This window comes from Mauremys reevesii, linkage group 4, assembly GCF_016161935.1.
Source record: "Mauremys reevesii isolate NIE-2019 linkage group 4, ASM1616193v1, whole genome shotgun sequence".
NCBI lineage: Eukaryota > Metazoa > Chordata > Testudines > Geoemydidae > Mauremys > Mauremys reevesii.
This window is the reverse complement of record NC_052626.1, coordinates 98,385,926-98,407,884: the sequence shown is the minus strand read 5'-3', so window position 1 is coordinate 98,407,884 and position 21,959 is coordinate 98,385,926. Positions and strand designations below refer to the sequence as shown.

Here is a 21,959-nt window from a genome sequence, read left to right as displayed (position 1 = left end):
TTCAGCTGCCACTTAGTGTACTATATATACACATTAAAAATGTTGTAATTATTCAATAACTTGTGATACATTGTTGTGCTATTGTGCAATATTACACCTGAAATGTGGACTGGGAAGTACAAGTCTGAGAGCAGAGACTTGGAGTGAAATCCAGGCTCCACTGAAGTCAACAGTAGTTTTGTCATTGATTTCACTGAAGCCACTATTTCCTTCTTGGTGTGGTGATATTTGAAAGCATCACCACCCTGTTGGGAGTCTCATAAGTCATAACTATGATAAAATGACAATAGCTTACAAAATATACAAATCAGTATTTTGTGCAGAAATAGAATGTTTGCTCAGTGCCTGGATTAGTTTCATGGTTGTTTGGGCTTTTACAGAACGCATTAAATTGACTGCTTGCCATGAGAAACCTGATTTCTCTGTGAAAATTGTTCATTTCAGAGTCTGCACTTGCATACGGTCAGAGACAAGCCTGAGAAAGGTGGATGTGACTGAGTGATCAGTCTGACTGAGGAAGGGCTGAGAATGCAGAAGGGAGGTGGGGCCTTAGATGAAGCAAGTTAGCCTGCAAGAGATAGAGGAAGAAAGTAAAAGAAAAACACAGGCATTCATGAGGAAGGGGAAAAAGGCTCTCCTTTATGGAAATGCCATACAATCTCATGAATCCCAGGACCTCTTTTCTGTAATTACAAAAAAATATATACAATAAAAAAGAAAAGTTCTTTAGAGAGCAGGCAGATGGAAGGGGAAATTGTATTAAGTGAGTGGACTGGAAAGTGAAGCAAGGTTCTGGCAATTATAACTATTCTTTTATTCTTTCCCTTTTAGCATGGTTCAGGAACTATTCATTCACCAAATATAACTGCCAATGACTCTGTACGCAGAATTAATTCCAGTACACCCCAGGCACTTACATAGCACATGGTAAGTTTTTCTATGTTTCTAGTTGGTTGCAATGTAATCATTAGCACCATCTCACAATGGAAAGACTCCTGTGAACTAAATATTAATTAAAGGCAAAAGTGTAAAATAATAAAGAAATGAAAAAAAATGAAGGAGCATCAACCACATTCTTCTACACATACCATGTTCTAGTCTTTCATAGTCTGAATCCAGAAGAAATGTTTTAAATCTATTTGAAACGTAGTGGAAAGCTAAGAACTTCAGGAAATACTGATTGAATTCAAACTCTGTTGGATACTGGTTGTGAATCTACAAAATATATACAGAAGGGAAAAAAGACATTGACTACAGTAAAACAAAAATGTTTAAAGGACAGTAAGGTAAAATATAATGACAAAGTAATAACCCTGTGAATGCTGATAACAAATATGTACTTAAAGGCCATTGTCTTACCTACCCTCCTTATGGATCCATTTATGCAGGTTCTTTTCCTGGTATTTTTATTTAAGACATTTTGCAGCTGAGTTAAACCATAGAATCTCTGCTCCATCAAAATGCTAGAGTATAGATAGTGTGATCCTAATTTTCAATTTAAAAGCACAGAAGTTTTTCTGCATAAACAGTATAGCTATCTTTGGCTGCTTTAACAGACATCATTTTCACAAAAGCTATTTAATATTAGGCTTAGTCTCCATTTTCCAAAGTTTGATATATTTCCCCCTAATATCAAATTTGGTTCATCTGGAATGAGCATCTAGTATCCCACATCCAGCTATACTCATGTTAGGCCAAAGTTAACTTGGATAAATGTGACATTGCTTTATATTGGAATGATAGCTAAGTAGGTAATGATAATTCAGCAGACCTGAAGAAGAGCCTGTGTATCTTGAAAGCTTGTCTCTTTCATCAACAGAAGTAAGTCCAATAGGAGATATTAACTTAAGAGACAAGTTGGATGAGGTAAATAAATAAGTCTTCAAAATATAGAAAGTCACAAGGACATTGTCACAGTATGTTTCATAATTTTGAAAATAATCCCCTTTTCATCCTATACTATTTATGATCACTGTGAATCTTGAGATGGAGATTTTCTTTAATTATATTTTCCTCTCTATCACATATGGTTTGTTATTTAGACTTGCCTATGAGTGCTAATATGCTAACAATTATAAAGTATTACATGGGCTTTTCAAATAGACAAAATAGAAAAAAAATTGAAGCTCCAAATTTGGGGTCCATCAGTCTGGAAAAAGTCTAACTTGCATGTGCCAAAGTCCTCAGTGTCTCCAGGTTTTCCTTTACTTTTATCTTCCCCATTTCCAAGCCAGTTATCCTTCTGGCTGATAACTGGATGATACTCCCTCTGAAATGTCACTCTTTAAATAATCTAAAAGAGTCACTGTTCAGTGACATCAGATGCTCCCATTCAGAAGTTGAATGCATTTCCTGTAGAACCCTGATGCCCTGCAGATAGGAGTGAAAGATAGTATCAGGAATCAAAATCCAGCTTCTAGAATGATAGTGGAAAAGACTACCAGCTAGACTTGCTGCACCAGCGATATTTTCAAATGAAAAAAAAAATCACATTTGACTCTTCATGTTTCCTTATAATTTGGCAGTAAATAGCTCAAGCTACGCAATGGGAATTTCTGTGCTCAGCACCTCAAGTTCAGGCGCTTTCGTTGTTGGGGAACTACAGTCTAGAAAAGGAATTTTGACTATCAAAAGTTTCTACTAAAATATTAACTATTTTAAAACTTTATATTCTGGAACCAGATCATTTCCTAATATTGTCCTGGAGACTTGGAGTTTAGAATGCATAACCATCTGAAAACAAGATTATTTATCTAGTACTAATCTACAGGGAATGTTCTGCTTTGTAGAGCCAACAGGACCCTCAAAAGTAGTGTAACTGGTTATAAATCTATTGGTAAACATATATATTAGGGCTGTCAATTAATTGCAGTTAACACGCGATTAACTCAAAAAAATTAATTGTGATTAATCGCAGTTTTAATCGCACTGTTGAACAATAGAATACCAATTGAAATGTATTATATATTTTTTGGATTTTTTCTACATTTTCAAACATATTGATTTCAATTACAACACAGAATACAAAGTGTACAGTGCTGACTTTATATTATTTTTATTACAAATATTTGCACTATAAAAATGATAAACAAAACAGTATTTTTCAGTTCAATTCATACAATACCGTTATGCAATCTCTTTATTGTGAAAGTGCAACCTACAAATGTAGATTTTTTTTGTTACATATCTGCATTTAAAAACAAAACAATGTAAAACTTTAGAACCTACAAGTGTCCTAGTTCTTGTTCAGCCAATCACAAAGAGAAACAAGTTTTTTTACATTTACGGGAGATAATAATCCCGGCTTGTTATTTACAATGTTACCTGAAAGTGAGAACAGGCGTTTGCATGGCTCTTTTGTAGCTGGCATTGCAAGGTATTTTTGTGCCAGATATGCTAAACATTCATATGCCTCTTCATGCTTCAGCCACCATTCCAGAGGACATGCTTTCATGCTGATGATGCTCCTTAGAAAAATGTTGTGTTAATTAAATTTGTGACTGAACTCCTTGGGGGAGAATAGTATGTCTCCTGCTCTGTTTTACCTGATAACTGACATATATTTCATGTTATAGTAGTCTTGGATGATGACCTAGCACATGTTGTTCATTTTAAGAACACCTTTCACTGCAGATTTGACAAACACAAAGAAGGTACCAATGTGAGATTTCTAAAGATAGCTACAGCACTCGACCCAAGGTTTAAGAATCTGAAGTGTCTTTCAAAATCTGAGAGGGATGAGGTGTGGAGCAAGCTTTCAGAAGTGTTAAAAGAGCAACACTCTGATGTGGAAACTACAGAACCCGAACCACCAGAAAAGAAAATCAATCTTCTGCTGGTGGCATCTGACTCAGATGATGAAAGTGAACATGCTTCAGTCTGCACTGCTTTGGATCGTTATCGAGCACAACCTGTTACACCTTGACACCTCAATATTCACCACTGTAATGTAATTAGGATATGTCTTATACAAAGTATGCCTTGTGAGGTGTCATACTAAAAGTGATCTGCTAGACAGTAATATCTCGTGGGATTGTAGGTGCTATCGTCGTGTGTGAAGTTATGAAGTTTGGCTATATATGTGCTGCTGAAACATGTCGTGAGGCCAAACAATGTTAATGGCTTATTGAGGAAATGCACACAAGCACAAGGATTACTCCAGGAACTGTGTACAACAGGAACACCTCAGATATAGCACTACTGGAACTGTTTGATCCAGGTCACAGCAAAAGAGCTTTCCAGAAAGTAGGGAGAAGATATAAAAGGGGGGAAACGATATTATGAGGGGACCTCACTCTCCCTACAACAACACACCTGGAAATGCCTGAGGAGGAAACAAAGACTGAACTGTGGGAAGTGATGATCCCAGGCTAGAAGGATTTTTAGCCTGTGTAAGGGAAAACCAAGGCAACTTGTGCCTTAAGAATCTGCCATCCTGTTTATCACTCAGGTTGAGAATTTGCTAATTTATATCTTACCTATCTAGTGTGTTAAACTCAGTTTGCATTTTTTGTTTATTTATCGGCAATCTGCTTTGATCTGTTTGCTATCCCTTATAATCACTTAGAATTTACCTTTTGTAGTTAATAAACTTATTTCTTGTTTATAACATAACCCAGCTTGTGCAATTCATATCTGGGGGGGAGAGGAGGGGAGAAGCTATGCATCTCTCTCTCCACATTGAGGGAGAGGGAGAATTTTTATGAGCTTGCGCTGTGCAGATCTTTCTATACAGTACAAGACGGTATTATTTAGGGTTTATCCCCCAAAGGGGCTGTGCACGTGAGTCCTGGGTGAGTCCTCTCACCCAGAGCTGACTTCAGTCTGTGTCTGCAGCTGGGTGTGGCTCTACCTATGTGTATGTGCTGCAAGAGGCCAGGGAGCCTAATTCAGCAAAACAGGGAGAGGGAATCCAGGCTGGTGGAGCAGCGGAGGGTCAGTGAAACCCCAGTACAACAGGTGGCATCCCGGCCGGGGGAGGTCCAACCCATCACACAATCATCGGCATGGACACATGTCCTCTGGAATTATGGTTGAAGCATGAAGGGACATATGACTCTTTAGTGTATCTGGCACGTAAATATTTTGCAACACTGGCTACAACAGTGCCATGTGAACACCTGTTCTCATTTTCAGGTGATATTGTAAACAAGAAGCGGGCAGCATTATCTCCTGCAAATGTCAACAAACTTGTTTGTCTGAACGATTGACTGAACAAGAAGTAGGACTGAGAGGACTTGTTGGCTCTGAAGTTTTACAGTTTTATTTTTGAATGCAGTTTTTTGTACATAATTCTACATTTGTAAGTTCAACTTTCATGATAAAGAGATTGCACTACCATACTTGTATGAGGTGAATTGAAAACTACTATTTCTTTTTGTTTTTATAGCACAAATATTTGTAATAAAAAATAAATATAAAGTGAGCACTGTACACTTTGTGTTCTGTGTTGTAACTGAAATAAGTATATTTGAAGATGTAGAAAACATCCACGATATTTAAATAAATGGTATTCTATTATTGTTTAACATCGTGATTAATCACGCAATTAATCTTTTTAATCACAATTAATTTTTTTAATTGCTGACAGCCATAATATATATATATTTTATATTATATAAAAAAAATTGGACAAATCTGATTCATGATTATGCTGCTCTCTCTGGGCTAAACTCTCTCTATTAGTCATTATTTCACACTGGATGTGGGATATCTTTGTCACACACAGTATCCGAGGATGCACCTTTTTTGGAAAGGACACATAAAAATAGTTTCTTTTCAAAGTTGGCTGCTTACTCAGACTCCACCAATTTTGAGTATTATCCTAGTCGAAATACACAGAGAGCGCAATGGCAGGTACTTTGCCGTAGGCCTTGTCTATACTACCATGGTAAGTCAACCTAAGTTATGCTACTTCAGTTACAAGAATAATGTAAGTACCAGAGTTGACAGGAGAGCGCTCTGCCATCGACTTAGCGGGTCTTCACCAGACCAGCTAAATTGACACCACTGCATCAATCACAGCAGTGCCAACCTACCGGTTTGTTTGTTTTTCTCACTTTGAGTCATCAATGTTACAATTACATTAAGAAAGAAACATGTTAGAAAGTTGTCTTGCCATGACATACATATAATTCTATATATTTACATGAATGAACATAATATAGACTCTCAATTAGGAACAGAAGATTTGCCATCATGGATCAGTCTAAAGGTCCATCTAGTTCAGTATCCTGTCTAACAGTGCCAGATGCTTAAGAGGAAAGTGCAAAAATTCCTCAGTAGACTGACGTGGGATAATCTGCCCCCGCCATAAAAAGTTTCATTCTGATCATTAATATTTAGAGCATAACTTAAGCCCTTAAGCATGAGCTTTAATACCTCTTCCAAAATTTGTTAGCATTAATTATAACAACTCTGGATATACTTGTTATCCATTTCAATGTCCAACTCCTTTTAGCGCTTGCTAAGTTCTTGGCCTGAACAACGTCACGTGGCAATTTCCTTTTATCACCTTTTAATTTCATTTTCAAAATTAAGAAAACTGTATGTAAATCTTCAGATGAAATGAAGATAAATACACTATTTTAAGAACACAAGCAGAGCTACCAATTAAATGGATCACTTGAAATATAAATCTCATGGTGCTTTGTCTATCATAACACTAACACCTCTATACTCACTTATTCTTGCAATATTCCCAATATTCTTGCGTTTATTTCTCATTCCCTTCCTTTCTTTTTCATTTTACCTCAACTTTTCTTTCTGCTCTTTGTTCAGCTATCTCCCTTCTTTTACCCACCTCAGGGAAGAAACGTTTATCATTAATCACTACAGTTACAATATATCAAACTAACTGGAAACCCCTGAAGATCATGGGAGTATGCTCAATTGGCATTAAATATTCAAATCTGCTTTTATGTGGTTCAGGTTTAGATTTTCAGAAATGCTAAAAATCTTGAGTGACAAGGTGGATGAGACAGTATCATTTGCTGGACCAACTTCTGTGGGTGAAAGAGACATGCTATTGAGCTACAGAGAGCTCTTCTTCAGGTCTGGGAAAGGTATTGAGAGTGTCACAGCTAAATACAAGGTGAAACAGATTGTTTAGCAAAAGTAATTAACATATGTTTTAAGGGACCATTCAAAGTGAAGTGGCCCGTTAACCCCTCTGCAGTCATTCATAGGTCAAAAAAAGGATGTTAGTTACAGATTGTTGCAATGTGCCATACATCCAGTGTCTTTATTAAGACCATTATTTTTAGTGTCTAGCAAAGTTATGAATTTAAGCTCCCAGGCTTGTCTTTTGAAGGTGTGCAGGTTTCATTTGAGGACAAGGACTGAGAGGTCAGATACACTGTTTGAAAAATGTTTGCCCACAAGTGACATGCTGTTTGTCTATGATTGTTTTTCTGCGAGAGTTGATTTGGGAGCATAGTATCAGATGTGTTAGTTTAACAAATTTCTGAATCTGAATCCATCAAAAAGAAATTAGGTACCAATGTATAGCAGTGATGGATCGGAGTAATATAGGAAAAATCCCTATAGGAATAGATAGGCGCATATATAGTATTTCAGACAATGAATTCTCATTTGAATGTTAGCTACTGGGCAGATATCTAAAATATTAAGCCACCGTAGGAACTTCCAGCTCGGTGCACACTTGCTTATTCTGTCCCCTCTATTTCCATAATGCAGACTGCTAAACTCTCATAGCTTTTGTAATGATACAGATGTGTAAGACATAATTTTCAAAAATGTAATTTTCTCCATAATAAAATTGTGGAAAACCAAGTTTATGAAGGAAAAAGCTTTTCAGATTTCTTTATAAAAAGGAGAAGAAAAAGATTGACAGGATTATAGTGGGATTACAATGCTTTTACTGGAATGCACAGATTTAAAAGTGGTCAAATACATTAATTCTGGATAGCAATGCCATATATAATAATAAACTGACAGATCACAAAAAGCTACATTTACAAATATACACACTATATGTAGTTGCATACATTTTTTCCATGTTAAGAATTTTTAGTGAATTGTACAAAGGATGGATATTTTTATAGATCAACAGATTAGCTGTTCGTCATGAATTTTACAGCATCCTAATTTCTGCCTAAGTGCCAATAAGTAGTTTACCGAATTTAAAGGGTAATAAAAATAAACTGTTATTCAAATCCTGGCTGGGATGTATGTGTAGAGAATGAAATAATTTCTCAACCAGATCCCTTTTCTGAAACTTCTGGAGCTAAAGTAACTGTAGAAATTATTATAATGCAATTTACTTCTGCGGGAAAACAATTATTAATTTAAAATATTTGCAGTATGAGAGAACAAAGGTGAATGACATAGTTGCTATTATTTTGTGTTTTAACAGTTGATTTCTGCATACTTGGATATGGGACAGGTGCCAGAACTGGCTTAGGTGATCACTGCATTTATTTCTCCAACTACAGTACAATCTGCAAAGTTCAAATTAGTGGTGAGCTACTGGGGTCAAAAGTCCCTGATAAAATGTAGCTCAGATAATCAGAAATGAGAGAATTGTGTGCCCTGGAAATCTGCTGTAATAGAAGGTAATTGGGATTATTTAACTGATTACAAATAAACACAAAAAAGATGTCACTAGTCATTGCAGGTTACTTAACCCCATTAAAAGGTTAAGTATATTTAGTTATAATTTATCGGCTTTTGTCCCCCTTACAGTCAATGGATTTGAAAGGGATCAGACCGTAAACTTGTATAAAAGGTTGTAATATTGGTTGACGATGCAATTTTCACATAAGCAACCCAGAAATGTAAATCAGGGAGTGAGTGTTTAGCACCATTAGATTCCTTTGAAATTCCTATCCTAAATGATAATACATATGTAATGGATACCTAAATTGGCTAAGTAAACATACAGATGTTTCTGATACTGTAACTAAAATAAAGACTAGAATAAAGACTCCTGAACAGGGCCGGCTCCAGGCACCAGCATTCCAAGCAGGTGCTTGGGGCAGCAATCTGCAAGGGGTGGCAGGCCGTGTGTTTTTGCCCCCCAACCTGCGTGCTGAATTGCCGCTGAGGACGGTGGGGGCAGTTCGTGTGCTGTTAGGGCGGCACGCATGTTTCCGCGGCGGCGGCAATTTGGCGGCAGCTTTTATGTTCAGCTGTCGGTGGCGGCGCAGCTTCTGTCTTCTGGCTGAAGACAGAAGCTGCCGCCGAATTGCAGCCACCGCGGAAATGCGTGTGCCGCCCTAATGGTGCACGGACTGCCCCTGCCATCCGTGGCGGCAATTCGGCGCGCTGCTTGGGGCAGCGAAAACAGTAGAGCTGGCCCTGCTCCTGAAGTTCCAGAATTTACTCAGTTCTCTTCAGAATATTATTTGTAGATTTCCAGATTTATAATATCTTTTAATTTTGTAATCCCAATGCAAATAAATATTAATTTGATTTAAATGAATAAAAAAAATCCTAAATATTCTATAGAGTAACTAGTAATCGCTAAGAAGCTGTTGTTGCAAATGCATGAACAGCTGAATAACTTCATGGGAGTAGTCATACTGAGTTCATTGTAACTACTAATGTAAACAAAGTATTTCACATATGTAACTCTTTGCAGGATTGGACCCTAAAATTGATGGAGAATTTTATTTAAATTCTGGAGCATCATTTGTTCAGTATACAGTTGAGCTATATTTATCAAAATACCAAATAGATATAGCTGAAGTGTAAAATAAGGGGAGCTTCCTGTAATGGCATCATTTTAACTCACCCTATCTTGTTAGAAGCAATGAGACTATCTGCCAGATGTTTCTATTGTGAAACATGATTTAGAATTAATAATTTAGCTGACACCTGGAGATACTGGCATAAACAATGACTTTTTAAAAGATGATGCAGTTCTAATTTAGGAATCACTGTTTCATATGTTTTCTTTGTAACTTTAGTTCAACGACTGACAAATTTATGCACATTGGCTCTAAAATTTTATTGCACTCAAGATGTTAAAACTGAAATGAATGGTTAAAAAAAGAGATTTGAAGAGAGACCAAATGTTTCTCGTGTTTATTTATGGGATATTTGCATATCAGATTGTAATATATTAAATTTTAGGATCAAATTCCCATCTGATTATAATATATAATAATAATAGTATATCTAGCTGCACACAAACTAACATAGGGCACTACTCATAGAAACATCATAGTACAAATATTTAGGATCAGATTCTTCAAGTCAAATTTCTATGTAAGCATATTAACTTGGATGACTTTCAAAAATCATACCCTTGAAATCTGTAGCAATATTGTTAGAATTTGTTAAGTCAACAACATATCATAATGGACTAAAAGACTATCTTCAGAAAGTTTTATGAACTACTCCTAGATAATTTATTCATAGTTATGATTCTATATCATATTCTTAGCCTACAACCATTGTGTAAAGTGTGTCTGTTCAAAATATTAATAATTTGTATCACTTCCTAAACAAAAAATAGGTAAGAAAGAAATTCACAGTACCATATATGGGAAGCTACTACTGTATTTTAAAAATACCCTCACATTAGTTATAAAAATAGTTTTTTCTAAATAAAAACAACGAGGAGTCCGGTGGCACCTAAAGACTATCTAAATGATACTCTTCAGCCAAAGCAAAAACAAATAGATAATTTACTCTTATTTTTTAAAGGACACTATACAAATATTAATTCTGGTAAATGAATGGCTTATCCTAGAAAAAAATAAATAGTTGATTTTACAGAGAGAAATGTAGTTTGGAGTGTAATAGAAACACTTAAATTGGCCAAAAAAGATGAGAGAAAAGGGGGGTGAGGTAATATCTTTTATTGGAACAACTTCTGTTGGTGAGAGAAATAAGCTTTAGAGATGAAGAAGAGCTCGGTTTAAGCTTGAAAGCTTGTCTCTCTCTCCAACAGAAGTTGAAGATATTACCTCACCCACCTTGTCTCTCTAATATTCTGGGTCAACACGGCTACATCAACATTGCATTCGAAAAAGATGGGCAGAATAGGAAACTTTATCAATGCTTACCTGAAAATCTCCTTTTTTTGAGTAATAAGGTCCACAGATGTGTTACAATGGGTATTTCATCCTGCTTGCAGCTTGGGGCAGAACCAGACCTCTCAGTCACTGGCAACAGGAGAACATGAAGTTCCCTCCTGTTGAGACAACTTCCCTGGCCAGGATAATTCAAATCTAATTTCTTAAATTACAGATGATGTTACATATACTTGGAGGAAAAACATCTATTTCTCCTACTTTAGAGCAGTCTATCTAATGATTACAAACTTAAATCCTTGGATATCAATTTCCATCTCTATTCTGGATGATCTGGTTTTCTGCAGGGTGAGACAGATCTGTGGACCTTATTACCAGAAGAAAGGAAATTTTCAGGTAAGCATGGATACATTTTCCTATTCTTTGTGCTACGGTTCACAGATTCCTTACACTGGGATTTTCATAGCAGTCTCTCTCCAATGTGGGAAACAGGATCATTAAATATGGAAATTCAAAACAAGGCACTTTATAATTACATAAATAAATATAAGAAGAACAGGAGTACTTGTGGCACCTTAGAGGCTAACAAATTTGTGGATACAGACTAACACGCCTGCTACTCTGAAATAAATAAATATACACACTCTCTTAATAATAGCCAGTGTTACTGGCCCTGCCTGTAATATACATCTTCCTCTGGGCATTAAGGTGTGGAGAATATATCTGACAAAAGAAAGGAAATGGCATTGGCTTAGATTGGATGACCAATATGCAGAATTTGGTGAACAAATGACCACCTAGCAGATCTCAGTACTGGAGTCCTGACTGCTCTGACCTGGGATTATTAGTGCACCTAAATACTGCTTAACCAAAAGAGGAATATTTCTTAGATTTCCTTAGGGAATTAATGCTATCACAGTTGGGAGGAGTATGTGTCTGAATTAAAAGTACAACAACGGGTCATTTGAGAAGGCTCCCAACTTCAAATTTAAAAAGCTCATCTGATTGTAGATAGTAGCCACTGTGAATCAAGTGAGCAACCGAGCAGAGGGGAAGGAGGGTGGGTCATGCAATACCCACAGGGGCCACACACCTCAAGGAACTCCAGTTACTATAAGGTAAGTAACTTTCCTTCTTCAAGATCTGGTCCCTATAGGTATTCACTGTTGATGACTTCCCAGCAGTGCATGTTGAGGAGGAGGGGACTAGGAAGTGTTCTGCACACTGATTGTAGGATCACTGAACCAAAAGAAGCATCCTTGGCAGAAACTCGAAGCAGGGCATAATGCTTAGTAAAAGTGTGAATGGTGCCCTAGTTGCTGCTCTGCAGATCTCCAAGAGGAGAATAACTTGTAGGGATGCTACCGAGGCAGCTTGGGATCTAGTTGAATGAACCCTGACCCTCTGAGGAGGAGGCACCTCCATAAACACATAGCATAGGAGGATGTAGCTGGGAATCCATTTAGAGAATGTTTAAAAAGAGACTACTTACCCCTTTATCCTCTTGATTATGGAGATGAACAATCTTGGAGATTCATTACCCTCACTGATAAAAATGTATGTATTATTTCCAGGCTGACTTGGCTAGCTTTAACTTGCAGCCATTGGATTGTTTCATACCTTTCTGTGCTAGACTGAAGATCCATTATCAAATATTTATTCTCCACATAGGTACTTGAAGACTGTAATCAAGTCATCCCTTAGCCTATTCTTTGTTAAGCTAAATAGATCGAGCTCCTTGAGTCTATCACTATAAGGCATGCTTTCTAATCCTTTAATCATTCTCATGGCTCTTCTCCGATTTATCAACAACCTTCTTCAATTGTGGACACCAGAACTGGACACAGTATTCCAGCAGCAGTGGCACCAGTGCCAAATATAAAGGTAAAATAACCTCTCTACTCCTACTCAAAATACCCATTTATGCATCCAAGGATTGTACTAGCCCTTTTGGCTACAGCATTGCACTGGGAGCTCATATTCAGCTGATTATCTACAATAGAGTTGCCCATCCTATAAATATGGCCTAAATTCTTGTTCCTACATGTACACATTTACATATTAAAATATGTTGTTTGCTTGTGCCCAACTTATCAAGCAATCCAGACTGCTCTGTATCAGTGACCTATCCTCTTAATTTTTTTATCATTCCCCCAATTTTTGTGTCACGTGAATATTTTATCAGTGATTTTTCTGTTTTCTTCCGGGTCATTGATAAAAATGTTACATAGCACAGGGACAAAACAACTGATCCCTACAGGCCCCCACTAGAAACACACCCAATTCAATGATCATTCCCCATTTACAAATACACTTCAAGACCTATCGGTTAGCCAATTTTTATTCCATTTAATGGGCACCATGTTAATTTTATCTTTTTCTAGTTTTTTAATCAAAATGTCAAGCAGTACCAAGTCAAATGTCTCAATGAAGTCTAAGTACATTACATCAATACTATTTACCTTTATCAACCAACATGTAATCTCATCAAAAGAGATGTGTCAGGATTCATTTTCTGATAAACCCATGTTGATTGGCATTAATTATATTACCCTTCTTTAATTCTTTATCAGTTGAATTCTCTATCAGTTGCTCCTGCTCCTGTTTGGGCGGTAATCTTTGTTGAAAGCAGTGCTGGGGTCCTCATAGTCTGGGGCCCAAAAGTACAGATCACAGGAGCCCCAGTATGTCCAGTGGGCAGGATCATAACAATCAGGCAGCAAGGAGGGGGGTACCATTGGTCACTAGCCCAACAATGTGGGTCCTGAGAACTTGGAGGCATCTGGGAGGCCCTGGAAGTCCTCTATGGGATCAAGTCCTGTTTCTGAACCACTGGAGTAGGGGTTGTTTGACTCTATTGGTGGAACTGATGGTACAATGTGTCTTAGGACCGTCTGGACAGAGGCAGGAATGGGCAAATAGGGTACCGATGGTGTTGGAGCACTTATAGCATGACTGGTGCTCAGGATTGGCAAATGATGTAGTGATGGTGCAAGAATAGAATTGGGTCAGAAAAACTGGCGATCAGGGATGTGTGTAAATTGCCAGATCCTTGAAAAGGGTATACTAATGAGAGGAGAGCTGGCAGGAGTCTTGGGTCTGGATGGATCCATCAGTGAGTGTTTGGATGCAGCAGTATTTGTACTGTGCAGTACCATCAGTGCAGACAGTGAAAGTTCCTTTGTGTGATGCAGGGGTCAGTCCTGCCCCTGTCAGAGATGGCTTCAGAATGGTGGTAGCTCCTAGTTTTGTTGATGCTGATCCATACTGCCTGTGAGCTCTGGGTTGAACCCGCCTTGTGGCACAGAGTCTCACTTGGTGGTAAGAGAAGAGGAGAAGCAGGCTTTTTCTTAGAGAACACATGGAGTGGTTTGTCCCTCTTTTAATGAGGGTGTTTATCTTCACCCTCCTCATGCCTTCATTTAGTGGAGTCCTTGCGTCTGCTGGAGGATTCCTAGCTAGAGAGCGCTGGTGCCGGCGGGACACTACCAGGAGGCTCATGTCGGTAAGATGGGGATCAGGAGGGGGCAGGATCAGATTGGGGCTTCAAGGACATCTTCATTAAATATCTGCACTCTTGAGACTGCTTAGTACAAGGGGAAATGAGCAACAGATATCACTTTTTGGAGGAATGTGCGATTCTCCAAGGCAAAACAGGCAGCTCTAGCAATGGTCAGTAGTTAGAAAGAACCAGGGACAGGACAGACAAGGCTTGAAGCTTGAAACCTTGGGCATACCAAAGAGTGGGAGAACAAAGGGAGGGAACCACCCAAATCCCAAACTATCTAACTAGACTTAACTAAGCTAACTATCTAAGAAAAACGATTTACAAAACTATTTTCAGAGCCAAAGTTTGAGCAGTAACATTGGAAAGGCTATGCACAGAGAAAGGTTCTGTCCCGGACTGGGACCGGTGGAAAAGAACTGGTAAAGCCATCAGACCATGCCACCTCTTATGAGTCTCTCAAGGAAGAAACTGGCCTGGGGCCCAACTGTGGGCTCCCCAGAAATTCTACCCCAGCCTACTGCATGGGATTCACATGGGCCAGATAGTTCTGTTTCCCCACTGGCTGTATTGGCTCGGTATATGAGTAGGCATCCTGAAAGGGAAGGTCTGTTACAGAGGGGCAGCACGACCAGAAGGCTGGGTCCAAAAGCCCCTTACAAAAGCAGTTCTCAACCAGGGGTCCGGGGACCCCTGGGGGCCACAAGCAGGTTTTAGGGGAAGTTCCAAGTGACTTTACACTGAGTTATATGGTGGCAAAGATGGACACCAGGGTACTATGTCCAGGACAGACTAAGTGTGTGTCTGGACAGGTTTCAAGACCCTCCCTGTGTTCAAAGTCAGCCCCACCATTTTGGGGCCACCCCAAGAGAGTGTCAATGTGTCTGACGCTGTTCTGACTGGGGTATCCAGCAGTGCCACAATGGAGCCAAAGCACCAAGCCTCCCAGAGACAACTGTCCCAAGGCTTTGCGGGAGGCTCACAGGCTCCAGCTCTCCACCCCAACCCCTGTGAAGAGCAGGAACAAAAGACTGAGGCTGCTGATTTTGCTTCCCCAGCAGCAGCAACCCTGGGGTAGTCACAAGGTGCTTCCTTCCTCTTGCTCTCTCTCGGTGGGGGGAGAGAGAAGGAAGGAATCACAGCCAGGAGGCCCCAGGGCAAGAGCCTGCAAAGCCCGGGATCCCTTGCCAGCAGCAGCCCTGCCTGAAAAGAGGGGGGAGCGGCCGGAGGATGCTTGCCTCCCAGCACAGCTGATGCCCTCAGGCTCCCTCTCGCACTTGCCTTGAGCTGAGATTTGGAGACCTTGCTGCTCCAGTCCCGGTCCAGGGTGGTGAAGGCGTGCCAGATGGTCTTGAGCAGCTCCTCTTTCAGCCCCCCCAGGGCAGTAGGAAGTGACTGAGCCCTGGGCAGCCACGGGCGAGGATCGTGCGCGCCCTGTTCCACCTCCCACTGACCTCTCGCGTAAAGTAGCCCTGAGTTGGGCCAGCCCTGGCAGCAGGCTGGAACCAGCCCCTGAAAGGCAAAATCCTCCCTGGCCCTCCTCACCCTGCCCTCAGACCAAGAGCTTACCCGTGGGGCTGCACGGCAGGCTCAGGCCCCACGCGTGGAGCCCAGGTGGGCAGCTTGGGCCCGTTAGTCATTATCACAGTGAAACGTTAGGCCCCGATCCTGGCAATGCTCCCAGCCAGGGCTGAGCGCAGGTGCACTGTGTGGGGAGTGACGCTGTCCCGAGGCAGAAGCGGTTGCAGGCTTAGGGCCTTGTTTTCTGTAATGTCTTTCAAATGAAACATGTAGCCCCAAAATGCTTTACAGCAGTGGTTCTCAACCAGGGGTCCGGGGCCCCTTTGGGGGCCATGAGCAGATTTTGGTGGTTCATCAAGCAGGGCCAGCATCAGACTCACTGGGGCCCAGGGCAGAAAGCTGAAGCTCCACTGCATGGGGCTGAAGCCCAAGGCCCTGTGCCCCACAACCTGGGGCTGAAGCCGAAGCCTGAGCAGCTTAGCTTCCTGGGGCACCCTGTGGCAATTGCCCTGTTTGCTACCCCCTAACGCTGACCCTGGCTTTTATATCGAGAAAATCAGTTGTGGTGACACAGATGGGCCATGGAGGTTTTATAGCATGTTGCCGTCTCTCTTGCTTGGGGAAGGGGGCAGATGGGGCTGAGAGAGAGAAAATGGGTCCCGCCCAGAACTGGTTGTGCTCCCCTGTGAGACACTTGCTAAGGGGTAGCAGGAGACACAGACCCTTCCTTTTGTCTCTGGCTTTTCTCAGCCTAGCTTGCTCCCTGAAGTCCGTAGCAGCCCCAGCTGCTGCAAATGCCTCAGAATGGGAAGCAGAGCTAAGAATACAATCTCCCTAAAATCACAAACAGCCCTGGGACACAGCTGGGAATGAGACAGGCACATTATTGAGCTGAAATTTAGACTAAAAATTTTAAATAAAAACTGGAATTTCCCTCAGAAAAAGCTCTGCAGCAGGATGGGCTGGCAGAGCTGCTGGCCACCTGAGGCAGAAAAAAGGGAGGGAACTTTGGGTGCTGGGGCATTCCCCTGCTGTCAGTGACTGACAGGTCTGGTTCTGCCCCAAAGATGCAAGCTGGCCAAAGTACAATTGTAACAGATCTGTGGACCTTAGCATGAAGCAGAAATGAAGTCACAGACTGAAGTTTTACTGAAGAGTTCTGAAACACCACCAACTCTCTAATTATTGTATAAGCTTCTTCTGCTTCCAAAATCGATGGAGTGAAAAGTCTCCCCACAGTTACCTGCAAAGAGAAGAGCTGGCTGCCACATACAGGACAGCTGACATTCTCTTTGTAGAAAATGAATGTACTGTCTGCACCAGATCAAAAAAGCCTTCTTGTGATTTAAGCTCCTTTGTGTACTATGTGAAGCTTGCCTCTAACTCACAGAGCTTCTATTTGAAATCCCTCTGTAAATCACCTTACACGATACACAATACCAGCTACTACTATTTAGCATGGACAGTGTATGTTCTACCAATAGCTTCACTATTTTCCCTCTTTTTCCTGCAAAAAGGGAAATCTTATCTCATAAGGGTGAAAGGGAAGTCTCTATTTCTTTTTCAATGCATTATGTATTAATAGCTCTGCAATGATGGCCCTATGCATCCATTTTCCAAACACTGAATAGGCATAGATTTGTTATGCTTACCTGATGCACACAGTCCAGGAACTGTAAGAAAATGGGAGCAAATCCACTACCCTGACAATTGAGGGTCACATTACTACGCTGATTGAACTTATGACCAAAAGAGAGCCATTCTTTTTCCACTAACATTTGGAAGCCTTCAAGCGTCCTGTAGAATGGATCACTGAGTAATTGCACCAGAGACACCACCTAGATCACAAAACAGAGTGCGCTGGCATTAATATTAGATACATCATATTTAAATCTAGAGTTTTGTTCAACAAACTGAAATGTTCTAAACTTGTTTTTATGAAATACTGCAAGGCATCAAAAGCATTAAAATATATTAAGTTATTAATTGGGGAAGTTACTAGATAAGTGATTTACAATGGCAGAAATGATCCAAATTTGGATAAGAGCAAGTTTCATATAAAAGAGCTTCAACTAAAGTGAGGTTTTACTGAATTTGGGGGGAAACAAGCAAATTCGAGTGACTACAGAATTTGGAAGTCACTACAATATTTGCCAGATTTAAATTAAATTAAAATTAAAAACATTTTCTCAATAGACAAGAATGACAAACATTTAGAAAATGGGTGCTGGCCATCTCAGCTGGCAGAGGATTGCAGAAAAGTACCTGGAAGCTGGTGGACTATACCCTCTGGAGTGATGCCATGTTACCTGCAGTCCTTCCTTTATCAGCTAGCAGGTAGTGGCTAAAAGGCAATACTGGGCCTCTTCCTGCTCTGTCTATATCCCTCCACTCCTCCCTTATAATTTAAAAATGGCTGAGTGGACAGTGTTAAGTTTCATTTGTGCTTTTGTTTGTACAGAGCTATGAGTTATGTGTCAGGTTCTTAAACGATCTGACAGAATTACTGATTTGCTGCATGTACCTTTTGGATTATGATGCATTTACACAGGCACAATCTACTCACTGAATGAGCTCAGCTGTCGCTTTTCATTTAATGCATGATTTGTTTCACAAGATCTATACTTTGGTAATTTGTCCTGACAGCAGATGCTACAGGGTCAGAACTGTGAGTGTGCATGGGAAAGAGTCTCTCGAACACATAATGGTAGAGATAAGGGTGTAATGCCCATCAACTCACCTTGTGTGCCAAAATGTGTTTCAGCCACAAAGTTAAGCAAGTTCTTGTGGGGAATTTTAGCCTTTCCTCATGCAGTAGTCTGCACAGGGCTGCAGACCTTGGTTAGGCCCTTGAATTGTGCAGGGCCATCAAGACCTTGGGTGAAAGCATACTGTTTTGACTGCTTGTTTGGGATTTGAAAATCAAAGTGGATGAAGAGTGGGGACAGATCCAGGTAGCCCTTGCCTTTTCCCTGCTGCCAGGACAGGTTGTGTTTAGGAATTTGTTGTTTAAAGTTGTGAGAAAATTACAGCTACTTGGCCAAAATCTAATGCTTGGTGTTTACTAGCTCCCACTATTCACAAATTTGTAATAGCAGCTTACCTGTGCAGTAATATCCCAACCATCTTCCAAACAAACCATAACTGAAGAACCATTCTCAAGGAGCTCTGATATCACCACACCCAATTGCATTATCCTGTGAAGCTACATAATATAAAAAAATAAATAACATACTAAGAGTGCAGAATTAATCTGTTAATATTGCCGAATGCTTATAGATTCATATCATACCATACCATTCATGATTTAAACTATAAATATTAAATATATTAAATAAATTTTTATATCTATCTATCTATCTAAATATTAAACCATTTATTTTATTTAGGAAGTTTTAACAGGTTTACAAATCCTTGCCAGGTAAATATCAGAGACAAAGCAATAATCATTATATCAGTGAAACACAGTAAGATAATCACCGTATCATTCTATTTAACAAGATGTTACCATATTATTAAGCATTTTTATACTACCCATATCATATTTCCAGTGATTTTATTAAATTGTGTGAAATCTCTGATCACACATATTTAACAAATCCGCTGTCTGTCAAATGTTAATATTCAAAAAAGTTAGACACGTGTGCTGTTTTCTCTGCAGGTGAGTGTACTTTGTGTATTGAATAAATGGTAACCAAATATTTAAGTATATATTTGTTGTCTGTCTATTTTACTGGGTACATAACTGATGAGTTAATTTTTCTTTAACAATATCTACAGAGAACGTCGATTGTTCAAACTCTTCAGAATTTTAAATTTATTCAATTAGAAAGCAAGTTTCTGTTTTATGGAAATAGATCAACTCTTTTTTCTCTTATATTTTGTTTTTGGCCAGGCTGGCTGGGATGTGGGCAAGTATATGCTCAAGTATTCATTATGGTACTAGTCCTACAAACACTTAAGCACAGTTGTAACTTTACCCTCATGAACAGTCCTATTGATTTCAGTGTGACTCCTTATGGGATTATATTTACATGTGTGCTGAAAAGTGTTTGTAGGATTGGAGTCTCTTTCTTGTTATCAAGCTCATATTTTGCGAACATTTTCCTGATTTATGTAATGAATAACAATTTTATTCCTAAAAATGAGAAAGTTTCTGTTTTTAGTTTCTACCATTTGTATGGTGTATGGTAATCCAAGATCAAATGTCACAGTAGAACACACTTGTGTAAGCAGCTTTAATGTAGGCCGAACATGGCTATTTCAGTTTTCTACAGTAGGAGGAAACCCATTGCGTGTAGTATTGGACACAATCCAAACAAGATTAAGATTAACAGTGAAAAGTCTCAAAGCTTGAAAGTGAGGAATGGAAAAGATGTTGACTATGTTACAGGAAAGAAAGCAATGTAGGTGCAAAGACACAATATAAGACAAATCTAGGTTCATGGATGTAAAAAAAAAAAAGAATCAGCTGCGAAAGGAGAGTACAAGAGAAAGGACTCAGGGAGAAAAGACGGTTACTCACCTGTAGTAACTGGTGTTCTTCGAGATGTGTTGCTCCTATCCATTCCATGTAGGTGTGCGCGCCGCACATGCACGGCTCTCTGGAACATTTTTACCCTAGCAACTCCGGCGGGCCGGCTGGCGCCCCCTGGAGTGGCGCCGTCATGGCGCCCCTTATATACCTCAGCCAGCCCGTCCGCTCCTCAGTTCCTTCTTGCCGGCTATTCCGACAGTGGGGAAGGAGGGCGGGTCTGGAATGGATAGGAGCAACACATCTCGAAGAACACCAGTTACTACAGGTGAGTAACCGTCTTTTCTTCTTCGAGTGATTGCTCCTATGCATTCCATGTAGGTGATTCCCAAGCCTTACCTAGGCGGTGGGGTCGGAATGAGACGTGGCGGAGTGTAGTACCGCAGAGCTGAAGGCTGCGTTGTCTCGGGACTGCTGCACCAACGCATAATGGGAAGCGAAGGTGTGGACGGAAGACCAGGTGGCCGCTCGACAGATGTCCTGGATGGGAACGTGGGCCAGGAAGGCGGCTGACGAAGCGTGCGCCCTCGTCGAGTGTGCGGTGAGTCGGCACGGGGGGACGCGAGCAAGTTCGTAGCACGCCCGTATGCAGGATGTCACCCAGGAAGAAATCTGTTGAGATGAGACAGGCTCGCCTTTCATGCGCTCCGCAATTGCGACAAAGAGCTGGGAGGAACGCCGGAAGGACTTAGTTCGGTCAATGTAAAAGGCGAGGGCCCTACGGACGTCGAGGGTGTGGAGCTGCTGCTCACGAGGTGAGGCGTGTACGGCTTTGGAAAGAAGACCGGGAGGAAGATCTCCTGATTAAGATGAAAGGCCGACACCACCTTTGGGAGGAAGGCCGGATGTGGCCGAAGCTGCACTTTGTCCGCGTGGAAGACGGTATATGGGGGACCCGCCGTCAGGGCGCGGAGTTCGGAGACTCGTCTGGCGGATGTGATTGCCACGAGGAAGGCCGTCTTCCAGGTGAGATGGAGGAGGGAGCAGGAGGCCATGGGCTCGAAGGGCGGGCGCATCAGCTGGGTGAGAGCCAGGTTCAGATCCCAAGTAGGAGCCGGCGGACGCACTGGCGGGTAGAGCCGGTCCAACCCCTTGAGGAAGCGGGCAACCATGGGGTTGGAAAACACGGAGCGACCATCTACAGCGGGCCGGAAGGCTGAAAGCGCTGCCAGGTGTACCCTCAGGGACGAGATCGCGAGACCTTGGCCTTTCAGGTACCAGAGGTAGTCGAGGACCGTCTGGATAGGGGTCGAGAAGGGGTTAAGACCTTGTTGATCGCACCAAAGGGCAAAGCGTTTCCACTTCGCCAGGTAGGTAGAGAGTGTGGACGGTTTTCTGCTTTCAAGCAGAACTTGCTGCACCGCCGCGGAACAGGTCCTCTCCGCGTCGGTCAACC

At 40.8% G+C, this 21,959-nt stretch overlaps 1 protein-coding gene and 1 long non-coding RNA gene across 4 annotated transcripts in view; one reads left to right on the top strand and one right to left on the bottom strand.

Annotated features, from left to right (window-relative positions):
- The window catches only part of SBF2 (SET binding factor 2), a 599,778-nt gene that overhangs the window by 21,998 nt on the left and 555,821 nt on the right, over nt 1–21,959 (bottom strand). For all 3 annotated transcript variants that reach the window (XM_039537930.1, XM_039537931.1, XM_039537932.1), the window contains 3 exons: nt 19,133–19,234; nt 17,682–17,867; nt 1,089–1,215 (listed from right to left, as the gene is read on the bottom strand). In XM_039537930.1, the coding sequence (XP_039393864.1) occupies nt 1,089–1,215; nt 17,682–17,867; nt 19,133–19,234 (415 nt within the window). The remainder of the gene's footprint in view (nt 1–1,088; nt 1,216–17,681; nt 17,868–19,132; nt 19,235–21,959) is intronic.
- The window catches only part of LOC120404879, a 74,639-nt gene that overhangs the window by 32,766 nt on the left and 19,914 nt on the right, over nt 1–21,959 (top strand). Inside the window, exon 2 of the long non-coding RNA XR_005598227.1 lies at nt 832–927. This is a non-coding gene — a long non-coding RNA (uncharacterized LOC120404879). The remainder of the gene's footprint in view (nt 1–831; nt 928–21,959) is intronic.